We start from the raw sequence: 12797 nt of genomic DNA, 5'->3' as shown, positions 1-12797 counted from the left end.
ATGATGAACATTGGAAAATGCACCTCAGACCTCATGACCTCATCCAATCGTTCCAGAGTCCAATTCTTTATGCCTCACAGCAAAATGAAACCTTTTGTTTGAAAGTAGTCCCAATGAAAGTGATTATCTTCGGTCTAAACAGCTGTTTAGCTCAGACACCATGAGCTTAACTGAAGAGTCACTTTCTGCAAGGAACATTTTTCCAGAATGTGTGTTTTGGTGTGAATGTTCAACGATGAGAGGGTTAACACGTTGTCATATATGCATCCAACACTGCAGTAACTGTCATTTACCAGGCTCTTATACTGGTGTAAAGGCTCACCTGAGTGTCCACCCCTTTCACAAGCCGAATACACAAAGCATAATCTTCTTTACTTTGTGAGAAAACTGAGACACTTATTCCAGATTAGCAGAGAAATACCAACCTGCAGGCCGATGGTTGAATGAATGACACAGAGTAAGATGTCTTTTGCTCCATGTTCTTTGTAGGATCACCGATACGGAGGGAAGTTGAGTGCTGAACAACAACAACAGTCATCACATACGTACATAAAATGTATTATAATATAATCTTAAACCTTTACTTTTCTAAATTTCTAAGAACTCTTCATTTCTGGAGACAGCTAGAGATTTCTGTTAACCTCAGTTAAATCCATCATGGAGTGGAAATGGCCTGTATTTGATATAGCGCCTTCTAGAGTCCTGGAACCCCCCAAGGCGCTTTACAACACAATCAGTCATTCACCCATTCACACACACATTCACACACTGGTGGGGATGAGCTACAATGTAGCCACAGCTGCCCTGGGGCGCACTGACAGAGGCGAGGCTGCCGAGCACTGGCGCCACCGGTCCCTCCGACCACCACCAGCAGGCAACGTGGGTCAAGTGTCTTGCCCAAGGACACAACGACAGCGACAGACTGAGCGGGGCTCGAACCTGCAACCTTCCGATTACGGGGCGAGCACTTAACTCCTGTGCCACCGTCGCCCCTAAATGAAGGCAACATCTCATAAAAGTCCAGAAAGTTTCCTCAGTTATTTGAGAATCCAAACATTTAGGTTATAGAAATGTTCAGAAAACTAATTTGTCCACAACATCATTATTCATGACAAATCTGTTAAATAGAACTAATGTGAAGATTTTCTGTTACCCCCCAAATAGTCTGACTTTACATTCAGTTTGGAAAAGGTTTTGGGTGTTTGATATTATCTAGAATTACCCTTGTGGCTTGTGGAGCTGCGAATCCACCGTGCTCTTTAAACGTGTCTTTTATGGACAGAGACAGCACAGCGTCCATACCCTTCTAATGTGGGAAATATCTCTGCAGGGAAAGCATCATTTTAGTAAATATAACCTACAACTGCATCAAGAAATTAGCATTTTTATTTGTGTTATTCATTATGGGTGAGGTTAAGAGTTTATAATTTACTTTGAACTTTTCCCCCCTTTTTAAAAGCAGTCCGTACTGTTTAAATGTGACTAAATGAATCCATCACTTGTTTATTTTCATTTAAAATTTGAAGATAATCCCAACAAATTTGACTAAAACTGTCAGCTTACCTGAGCTTTTGGGACGTTTGGCCTTTAGCAAAGGCATTGTGTGGTGTGGGATAAACGTAGATTGGGTGGTGCTTTCTGGAAGTTTTTCCTTCCGCTGGAACAGATCTGGGTTAGAAGGTCTTATGCAGGTTTGACGTGGCTGCAGTTGCTGCGACATGGTGGTGTACATGTCCGCATCCAGAGGTCCTGTCTCCCAACGGAAGTTGGTGGTGAACTTGGTCCAGTTCGGGATGCGGATTATTGGTGGCAACTGATGCGGCTTGAAAGACTTTGCTGTCTCTGTCATGAAGTCATTAACGTACTTTCCTTTGTTTTCACACGTTTTATTGGACTACAAGACTGAAGTGACGGCTACTTGGCTTAACTAAAGGCTTATTGTTGTATAATTTTAATGAATCAGCCAAATAAAAAAATCTTTAACTATTTATCAACTAACCACACCAAAATAATCTAAAATGTTTTATTAAAAATCTGTTAATATTTGAATGAACAAGAATGGTTTGTAGCTTCTTGTGATTGGAGGATTTGTCGTCCTCCAGTGGTAATTTGAGGACATTCTGTAATACTGTTGAAATAACTAAACTGACCCACAAACATTCATACCGTATTTATAAGTGCTCAGGAAGATTAAAAGCAGCAATTGGAAGCGCATAAAACTACAGCATCCTTTGTTTAAATCATAACAAATAATTCAACACTAAGAATTTAATCAAACACATTAAAATCCTGCTTTTTAATAATTGTAGATAAAAGGACATTTAAACCAAGTTGTTGAAACAGACAATTGAAAATAAAAACCCAATATATGCACAAAGACATTACAATGGCTCTGCTTTTGCCAACAAAACTGTAACAAATGTTTTATTACAAATATAAATATATGTTTTGCCTTAATTGCTAAACTGTGGCATTTTTTTCTTTTAGCATTAACCACTAATATAACATTCCACTTTTAAATGAATCCTCAAGTTATTGAGGTATGTTTTATTATCAATATAGTCAAATGAGGTATTTCTAACCAAACTAGTTAACTCTATGAAGACCTCTGCATGCCCCCTCGACATCTTACCCTCATCTTTGTTTAAAAGTGCTTTTCAGTCCATCGGTCCCAGCGTGCTCTCTATAATTAATGCTTCTCTGGTCTCTGGTCAGGTTCCTGCTTACTTTAAGAACGCTGTAATCCACCCGCTTCTTAAAAAAACGAGTCTTGACCCCTCTCTCTAGCAGCTTCAGACCCATCTCTAAACTTCCGTTCATCTCCAAGATCTTGGAAAAGGTTGTGGCTAAACAACTCACAGCTGCTCTTGATGAACATAACATCTATGATCGTTTCCAGTCAGGTTTTCGTAGAGCTTATTCTATTGAAACCGTTCTTCTTAGGGTCTCTAATGACCTTCTGACACACAGTGATGTAGGGGACTGTTCTGTTCTGGTCCTGTTGGACCTGACTGCAGCCTTTGACACTGTTGACCATCACCTGCTACTGGAGAGGCTGAGAGACTGGGTAGGCCTATCAGAATCTTCTCTGGAGTGGTTCTACTCTCATCTGTCTGAGCGCTCCTTCTCTGTGGCTGTCTCCGAGCTTCGGTCCTCCACCACCTCCCTTACCCATGGTGTCCCACAAGGTTCTGTGCTGGGGCCTCTGCTTCCTCCTCTATCTGCTTCCTCTTCAGCATATCCTGAGCTCCTTTAAAGTAACCTCCTACCATCTTTACTCAGATAATATCCAACTGTACATCTCCTTTAAGCCCCATGAGATGTCTAAGCTGCAGCTGTTACACACTTGCTTAGACTATTAAAACCTGGATGCTGTCATCATATAATGGTGAACTTCTCACTCCCTACACCCCCAGCAGGTCCCTGAGGTCCAGTGACCAAAGCCTACTGGTTGTGCAGCACACCAGGCTAAAGACCAAAGGTGACAGATCATTTGCTGCTGTGGCCCCCAGACTCTGGAACTCTCTCTCCCTGAGCTTGAGATCAGTGGACTCAGAGGTCTCCTTTAAAAAGCAGCTGAAATCTCACCTGTTCAGGCTGGTTTTGTGTGACTTTCATCACCACTCTCTCCTTATTCTGTTCTTATTCTGCCTTAACTGGGATCCATTGATTTCCCTCTTTCCTATTCATTCTCTCTCTCTCTCTCTCTCTCTCTCTCTCTCTCTCTCTCTCTCTCTCTCTCTCTCTCTCTCTCTCTCTCTCTCTCTCTCTCTCTCTCTCTCTCTCTCTCTCTCTCTCTCTCTCTCTCTCTCTCTCTCTCTCTCTCTCTCTCTCTCTCTCTCTCTCTCTCTCTCTCTCTGTCTCTCTTTCCTTAATTTTTTCTTCTTCTTTTAAACATATTTTTATTCATTTTTAAAATCTTTTTATACTTCAATATTTTTGTTTTGTTTTTGTGAAGCACCTCATGATTTTTATCTTGAGAGGCGCTACATAAAAAATCATTTTCTTTCTTTCTTTCTTTCTTTCTTTCTTTCTTTCTTTCTTTCTTTCTTTCTATTGTTTTTATTTCATTCTTCAACTTTTTCCGTTGTTTTATTCTGTTAAAGATGTGTCTTGATTGATATAATAAGTTCACACCTGTTCTATAAAATAAGTTTATTATACCAATGTCAATACATAAAATTTTGATTCCTTTATTTTTACAAATTAGCCTGCAGCCGGAAATTATTCAATTATTCTGAAAACCAGGTAAAAGGAAGTGACGTATTCTTGCAGCGGCATCTTCCTGTCTCTTTTCGTTGAGGCTCAGCCTGCGGCCGGGTGGGTACACGTTTTGTTCAGCATATGTTTCATGATTTTCTTTATCATTAAACCGTATTTTGATGATAAAATATTATAAAATTCTCGTTTAAATATTAGACTCTTCAGTTGTGGAGTAGTGGTCCCGTTCTCGGGCATGATAACGCAGTAATACTTAGAAACGTCCACGCGAACGGCTGGCATGTGGCGAGGCCATTAAACGAGTCCGCTAAGCTAACTGCTAATCTGACGTTTCCACCAACTCACCCGCCTGGACACAAACTCCATGACACCTATCATACTATTTACACATAAAATGTGACCCTTAAGGGTACTCCGGCTGGGGTCTTTTCTGTAGTTTTCATGTGCGGAAGTGAGCGTCTGTCAAAACACTAAGACGGTAAGCTAGCAGCACGGCAAAACCTGTAGCTAACTGGCTTTTCCTTTCCAACAGCCTGCAAACATGCAGATCTTCGTGAAGACATTGACAGGGAAGACCATCACTCTTGAGGTCGAGCCCAGTGACACTATCGAAAATGTCAAGGCCAAGATTCAAGACAAAGAAGGTGAGAGCCCGTAAAAACTCAAATAGCCTTATTTGTAAAGTCATCTGGAGGCTTTCCACAGTGATTTTAGTGCAGTGGATTACTTAGAAAATCGGTTGTAAATTTTATTCTGAGTTCGTTGTCTCGGCTCTGCTTTAGAAAGTACAGAATTTAATTTTAATCACCTGTTGGATGTCTATTGAGTGTTTGTTGCTAAAAATGTTATTGTACAAAATTAATGGCCAAATGCATGTATATGCACATTTTTACATAACAAAATCAGGAAAGTAAAATCGGTCTGTTGCCTTTCTATCACAAATATTTGCTGTTTTATCTAGACTGTATGGTAACGCTGCTTATAAATTTTTTTTGTTTGTTTTAAGAAAGTTGAACTAATAAGATATTTAAACAATTTTTTTAATTAAAAACAGCAAAGATTAAAAACAGACACAAGTAGAAAAAGTATATTGATTTAAATTCTTAGGGTTTGTTTTGTATCAAACTTTACTGTAAATCTAAGAAATTGCATCAGACCAAAACTAAAAGCATTTGAGTTATTAAACTATAAAACATTTTAGTATTGGCAACACTCCAGACATATTATTCATTTGTTCTATAGAATACTAAAGCTCACTTTAATATAAAATTTCCACCTAGCTTACTTATACAAGTTTACTCTATCAAATGTTGTTAAACTAAAGAGCTTAGTTAATTTAAAGTCTGAGTTGTGTATAAAGCTATAAAAACAAATGTTGCCTATTAATTGACACAAGTTCATTGTTTATGATAAAAACAGAAGGAAGTATGTGAAGTATTTTGATTATTTTAAAATTTTGACTATAAATCGGTTCAACACTTTATAAGGAAAAGGATACATTAAAATAATTTTTAATGAAGATGTACTCTACTTTATACCATAAATTAACATGACAGTTTTAAATGGAGTAATTGACCAGATGATTGTTCTTGAAGGAATCCCCCCTGATCAGCAGCGTCTGATCTTTGCTGGAAAACAGCTTGAGGATGGGCGTACCCTATCAGACTACAACATTCAGAAAGGTATGGCCAGATTAACACCAGGTGAACGAAGTGTTGGAAACATGAATACAAGACTTAACAATCAATAGTATGGTCAAACCTGATGTGTAGTCTTACAAATTGTACTATTGCATATTGACATTTCTAGATTATTGTGACCTTTTAGATTGATTTAAAAGTCTGTTTGGTTGTTTTAACTATCTTACTGACATTCTTACCTGTGCACCAGAGTCAACCCTCCATCTGGTTCTCCGTCTGCGTGGTGGAATCATCGAGCCCTCCCTGAGACAGCTGGCCCAGAAATACAACTGTGACAAGATGATCTGCCGCAAGTAAGTTTAGTTATACATGGTATTTATGTCTGCAGGAATTATCTCTTAACTGAAGCGATACTGAAGTTAAGACCAGATCAGCTATGATCTGAAGTGGGTTCTAGTAGTTGATAGTTTATTATTGTAACAGCAGTGATAGACCAAACTATTTATAGTAAAATGTAGTTATGTACATTTCATTTTTGGTACAGTTGGTAGTTCAATTTTTGCAAGTATATTCAGTCCTGCAACTTTTTTTTATATAATAGTTTTCTGGTTTTCAGCTGCAGTTACTTTCAAAGGTTGCAGCTCTGAGGAACTGTTCTTATGTTCAAACGTGGGTTCCTTGTTTTCAAACGTGGGTTCCTTGTTTTCCAGGTGCTACGCCCGTCTGCACCCTCGTGCCGTCAACTGCCGCAAGAAGAAGTGTGGCCACACCAACAACCTTCGCCCCAAGAAGAAGCTGAAGTAAACATTTAGTTTGCATTGGCGCTGTATGCCATTTTGTGTTAAAATAAATGTTAGAAAATTATTCTACCGGCCTGGTCTGTTTTTTTAGAGTCCCCGTGGCTAAATGGCCCGCCGTGAATTACGGCTTGTTCAATAAATTCATTACTGGTCATCAGGTGTTCTTAAATTAAGATTAAAGCTGTTTTCAGAGGTCCTTCTCAGAAACTTGCTTGTTCACAATGTTTTATTTGAGCAGCCAAACTCGAGCTGCTTTTTATTCACAGGTTAAGCTTTTTTCTGTAGTTTTACAATCATCTCTGTTGTCTACCTTGTTGGAGCATAAACATGAATCACACTAACTGGACAGAATAATGCACACTCAAGAGCTGCATCTATGTTGTAGTCCTGGAAAAAAACAGCAGTAATAATGAACTCAGCGTAACCCTCTGGAGGCAGGCGTTGCAGATTAGCAATGTACCTACCTGGTTACTCCACACACGTATTTCATGAGCATTTTTTAACTCAGAAGTACCCCTGAAGGACTTAGTTGTTCGTCCTTTTATCAACTTTTTTTGAGTCTTGAGAGGGTTAAATTTCGAAGCGTCTAAGCGGTGGTCTAACGCTATTGGTTAATTCCGGTTCTCAGTGTTCTATTGCATGGAGCTCTGCGGGGCAGGGGGCGTGCTTAGCAAAAGAAAAAAAAGACGAATTGCGTAAATTTCATCACAGTACATGATGAGACAATCGCTTTTACGGATTTCTGACAAATCATAAATCATTTCTGAAAGGGGAAAACTCCGGAAAGCAGCTTTAACTTTAAGGTTCGTTTGGTTTAAAGGGTAAATGTTGTTCATGAATACGTGAGCAAGCTTTAACATCACATAAAAGCAGCAGCTACTTTGCATGACAGTTTTATTGTTTAAAACGTTTCCGTACAAATATAAGGAAGTCCACCTCACACGGACAAATCCTGCAAACGGGTTCATCCTCACACTGAATCATTCAGGTCACACTTGTGCTGAGCAAAAACAGAAATACTACTTCAGCAGTTCTGAGGTATTTGAGATTGTACTTAAAGGTTTAAGTTACAAGCTTTATCAGAGACGAACGTCAGCTACCTTAGTTGCATTTGTCCCTGTGGCTTCAGCAAGACTGGCACATGGTACATGTTCTACAAGCTGTTCCCAATGTTTCATCAAAGAGGAATCCACCCATTAATCCTGCAAAAATAGCTTCATGGTAAAGGCAACATCCTTAACCCAGCCTCTACTACTCATGGGTCACATGTCTATACGGCAACATATGAGGAACGAATGTCTTAAAATGTGTTTTACTCAATCTAAAACATCAAAAGTAGACAGGTGCTCACTGGTTAAAAGTGTAAACATGAGCAGCACTTCTTGGTCTGAAGCATCGGGAGTTAATTTGTATCCACAGCAGATTAAAAATACTTCCTGTTTAATTAATCATGATCTGTTATCTGTAATTGTTCCACTAAAGTGTCAAAATTTACAGGAGGCTGTTTTCTGCTACCAGTATAGTAACATGAATGATCCACTAATGTTTTCATGCTGCAGCTGATTTTCTAGCATGAATGTGACATACATCATTCTAATAAAGCCTGCTAACATTTACAAGCTGAACTGGAATAAAGGGAATAAACGCCCCGTCTCTCACCTGATGGCTGCCGCAGTCAGGCACCAGCTCCCTCATAACCTTAATGAGGAAGAAGTGGTTAAGGTGATGAATGCAGGTTTATGTAATAACGGGTGCTGCAGGGTTAGGGTTCAGTTTATTGCATTAAATTCACATCTTGACATGCTGTGACGCTTCAGGCAGTCACAGCTTTATCAGCTGCACCTAATTTGTACCGATATAACCGTCATGAAGAAATCAATAAGTCTTCAGGAGCTGAGGAGCAAAAATCAATGGGATCTGTGCATCTGCTGTTCACATCGAACCCTGACAAGTTGGTTCAGTACCCATTTACTGCAACTGCTGCAGATGTGCCATTTTACTGAAGCAATCAGGCCACACACACACACACACACACACACACACAGTGTCACATTTCTTACATGTAGTTTCTTTCTGCAGAGCTCATGCGGTGCTATCGTAGTGATCAAAGGCTTGTATATGTTTAGAAATGTTATTCTGTATCTAAGCTCCTAGACTAAGTGTAAAAAAAACAAGCTAGACTTTTTGAGTGAACACTGACAAATGTAAACAAAATGAAACTTGGCACAAAACTGAAAAAGTTCAACAGCAACATCGAGGTGGGAAAGTTTTCTGGTGCATCAGGACATCGTTACAAGGCCGATCTCGTCCAAATTTCAGAAAGTTTGCACCTTTTCTTCCTTTCATTTGGCTGCTAACCTTTGCAGATCTCTGGTCCTGACTGTAAAGAACCCATCGATGAACATGAATAATAGAACTGGTGGTGAGAAAGAGCGCTTCGTATAAAATAGTCAGTTTTATGCTGGCGGTTCTCAGAGGATGGAGCTGGAGCGAGTTGTTGCATCTCTGGGTTGGTTTGTTGGTGTTCTGGCTGGTGTGATCGGAGTGCCTGCTGATGATGCTGGAGCTCATTAGACTCAGGGTGTTTGCATCTGTGTCCATACCCTGGGTGCATCTCCACAGTGACTCAGGAAGGCTGTTATGATGATGATGAAGCTGGGATTTTCGTCGAGAAGCTTAATATCTAAAAATATCACTATTCATGATTAACAAATGTAAAAATCTAAGATCTTTATTTTACAATCATATGAGAAGGAATTGGGGTGATTTTTGAGGATGTTAAAGACTAAACTACAGAACGAGTGCACATTTACATCTATTTCACCGTGTCTGGATATGCCTGAGTAGCTCTGCTGGAAAACAGCAGCACCTCCATCACTGGGCTGTTATACACACCTCATCGCTGGTCTCTTTGTTTAGCAACATGTAGGAAAGATCTCCTGCTCTGCAATGAGCAAAAATTAAAACACTTAAAAAAGAATTTCTACATTTGCAAACTAACATGTTTTCTTATAAATGTGCTTTATATTATAAGATTTGTCATTTTTTTGGTTTATCATCTTCTTATGCCTCGTTTACAAACAGAACTTATAACCTTCCCATAAAGAAGGCCTGTCCAAAGCATGGCTTGGGGGCCATTTGTGGGATTTTGTGCAGCCCCCATTGTATTTCTACAATGGTGAGATTTTCCTGTCCAAGACTCAGATTATTACAAGTCTGATTTTGTTCAGTGCAATTTTTTTTAATTGCCATAAAATATTTATTTGGCCCTTGAGGACCTTTAGTTTGATGCTTTAGGCCCTCATATTTAAAGGAACTTTATGGACTTTTGAATTTTTATGCTCGCGATTGCCCCTCAGGCCAAAAGCGGAACGGCAGCTTCAATAGTAGGCTCGTGCACGAGGCGCGCATGCTGTACGTGCACACTGCTTAACGAAAATAATAGCTGAGACAGTCCCTTGTGTGTGTGTGTGTGTGTGTGTGTGTGTGTGTGTGTGGCCCGGAGGACAGAGGACAGGAGAATGTGCAACTAATTAAATAATTTGGTTCTGTACTTTTCTCTTCAGCACAGCTGACAAAGGTTTAAGATGGGTCAGTCCTCCTGCATGCTCAGATCATTCCCTTCCCTTGCTTGAAAAATTGTTCCAAAAGGAAAGTTGAACCCACATCTTTTTTATCTGTGAATTGAATGCCGTTCGGTGAGTTTCAAATAAAAATTTGGGCATCGTACTGTAAAAAAATATACCATTAATGTAAAAAAGAAACTCTAAATAAACTATGTTGTCATACAGAATCGAACCTGGGTCTTCTGCACAAGAGTCCAACATCTTACTAGGTGAGCTGAAGCGCCTGTGACGTCCTTTGTATCTGTAACATTTATATCCTTGATGACAACTGAAACAAAGTTCAAAGAACGGTTCGGAGCGAAAATGGCTATTTTGTTGCTAATTTGCAGGAAATATCTAGAAGAACGTTCTACAAAAAGTAGCTAAGGGTCCTCAGAAATGTAGCTAGCTTTGTCACTAGGCGTTAGGAACAGCGACAAAGACTAAAGCTACTGATAACAAATGCTACGGGCGATGCCTGAGCTTGAACGCGCATGAAGCAGTCTGCTTGACCCGAGCAACTCTTTCTGTGATTTTTACAGAAAAACAGGCAATCACAGTAAAAATGCCAGGGCTAATTCTACAGGACCAGGGCATTGCAGGAGAATGTATGAAGAAGATATTTATTATTTCTATGCATGTTTTGGCTGTCAAACTTCCATAATGTCCCTCTAAATGATTGGGGTAGGTACTTAGAACGGCACGCTAAAGGAACTGAGTTGAACTTTTGGTTAGCTCACGCTGATTCGTTATAACTAACAGCCGGTATCAGTAAAACTAGAAGAGTTGCTTTTGCAGCAGAATCGAAGCAAAAGTAAATAAGCACAGTTCGCTGTACTTTAAAATAGCCATTATGGAACTCCCAACAGCAAAAAACGCAGTGAAATTTTCCCACGACAACGTAGTTCACGGAGGTTTGTTGTCTCACAGAGCGGTGTAAAAAACAGAGCTTCTACTAGTCATTGAATGCCACATTTATATCACACGGCTGCTCTCTCGGTCGTCCAAATGGATTAAATTGTCGTACTTCAACAGAATAAAATTTTTAAAGTTACTGTGGACGCTTTTTGGCACTGATCGTGACATCACTCACTGCTGAAGCAGTCGCGGTACGCTGATGTCATCAAAGATCTGAAAGGGCTGAATTTAGAGACACAAGAGGTCTGGGCCATCGTATCTCCTGGTCAAACTTCCCCCTCCCAGAAATGATCCTGAAGTTCCGACAATGGAAACACGCTGAAGGAATTAAAACGGAGGAAGAGGAATTTACTCAAAACTAGTTTGATGGAAAATTCATCATGAATCAATCCTCCTTGGAAGTAGCTTCACTCCTTTAAACACGGGTCAGTTAGATAGCCGTCTACTGCAGGTAAGATGCTGACTACTATTCAGGTACACCAAAGGTTCCTGAAAAAAGCCCATTCAGCCGGCCCGGTGAAGTGGAGACACGCGTGCCGGGAAGTTCCAGTAGTGGAAACACGCCTATTTATCACAAACAGTACTTAAGCTGCAACACTGGTGGCTGATATTATTCAGAGTTGCTCCTCTAAAAAAGAAAATAATAATTAGCTTTTCTAATCACTCATCAGACCCACAAAGCAGGTCACATCAGGATATGGTAAGTGTGGGAGTTCGGCTGTGAATGTGGTAGTAAAACAATAATGTCTCATGCAAAAGGGACAAAATGTAAAACAGCATCAAGCTAAAGTGCTGCAAAGGTTAGAGATTCTCAGAAGGGACTGCAGACTGAGCAGCAAGATGAAAGCAGGACTAGGGCTCGTTAGCAGAAAGGTGCAACAAAAACACACAGGACCATTTAACAACTAAAGGTTCTGGACTTTTGTAAATAAATGTGGCTCAAGCTAGAACGTTCCCAAACCAAAAAGGGTCTCGTTTGTTCATTGATAATAGATCAACAGCTTTCAGAGGGACACCAACGATGAGTCAATGAGAAACCGTTTGTTCACCTTTAGGAGGAGCACCTTCACCGATCCTAAAGCAAACTAATGAGGATGAGCCTCCGTGTGATTTTCGCTCTGCTGCTTCACCTGTTAAACACACATCAAGCTGCCATCGAAGGCGTGAACGCCGACTGTGGAGATGCACCCCAGCTCCAGCTACTTATCGACCAGCTTAGCCAGGCTTTGCCTCAGGCCTCGCAGGTCGCAGATTTTAACGTCTAGAACATCGATGATTCGTTGGACTTCCACTTCCGCCTGCTCCTGTTCCTCCTGATTGGTGGCCAGGGATTTCTCAGCACTCTGAACTCGATTTTCCAGCTCTAAGTTCCGTTTCTCCAGGTCCTGCAGATGTGCACAGAAACAGGAAGGAGGTATTTTTTCTGAGCTATTGAGATTTGAAAACTGACTTTTATAAATGACGTAGGACGCAGAATACCTGTAAGGTAAGTCTATGAAGGTTCCCTAAAAATGCTTATAGGGGCAAATCTATATTCCAGATACATCCCAGAATATATTAGGGTTAGATATAATTCACACCAAATAAGGATATTTCATTTAACCAGAGGAAAA

At 40.1% G+C, this 12797-nt stretch overlaps 2 protein-coding genes across 3 annotated transcripts in view; one reads left to right on the top strand and one right to left on the bottom strand.

Moving 5' to 3' along the window:
• Nucleotides 1-4230: 4230 nt before the first annotated feature.
• uba52 (ubiquitin A-52 residue ribosomal protein fusion product 1) lies at nucleotides 4231-6725 on the top strand. The gene is made up of 5 exons (XM_015970867.3): nucleotides 4231-4320; nucleotides 4754-4865; nucleotides 5817-5903; nucleotides 6112-6214; nucleotides 6572-6725. The coding sequence occupies exons 2-5, from the start codon at nucleotides 4763-4765 to the stop codon at nucleotides 6663-6665; spliced, it is 387 nt and encodes a 128-aa protein (XP_015826353.1). The 5' UTR covers nucleotides 4231-4320; nucleotides 4754-4762; the 3' UTR covers nucleotides 6666-6725.
• A 5425-nt stretch (nucleotides 6726-12150) lies between these two features.
• LOC107392834 (homer scaffold protein 3) overlaps nucleotides 12151-12797 on the bottom strand; it is a 59688-nt gene continuing 59041 nt past the window's right edge. For both annotated transcript variants that reach the window (XM_070554227.1, XM_070554226.1), the window contains one exon: nucleotides 12151-12569. In XM_070554227.1, coding sequence (XP_070410328.1) covers nucleotides 12384-12569 — 186 coding nt within the window. In that variant the 3' untranslated portion in view covers nucleotides 12151-12383. The remainder of the gene's footprint in view (nucleotides 12570-12797) is intronic.

Source organism: Nothobranchius furzeri, chromosome 8 (genome assembly GCF_043380555.1).
Source record: "Nothobranchius furzeri strain GRZ-AD chromosome 8, NfurGRZ-RIMD1, whole genome shotgun sequence".
Classification (NCBI taxonomy): domain Eukaryota; kingdom Metazoa; phylum Chordata; class Actinopteri; order Cyprinodontiformes; family Nothobranchiidae; genus Nothobranchius; species Nothobranchius furzeri.
The sequence above is the reverse complement of the archived record's forward strand: the minus strand, read 5'-3'. Positions and strand labels throughout refer to the sequence as shown.

Bases quoted from the DNA above. Each gene is read 5' to 3' on its own strand.
- uba52 (XM_015970867.3), top strand. From the start codon at position 4,763: ATGCAGATCTTCGTGAAGACATTGACAGGGAAGACCATCACTCTTGAG. The intron at 4,866-5,816 runs GTGAGAGCCCGT...TTGTTCTTGAAG, and splicing joins CAAGATTCAAGACAAAGAAG to GAATCCCCCCTGATCAGCAG. The intron at 5,904-6,111 runs GTATGGCCAGAT...CCTGTGCACCAG, and splicing joins AGACTACAACATTCAGAAAG to AGTCAACCCTCCATCTGGTT.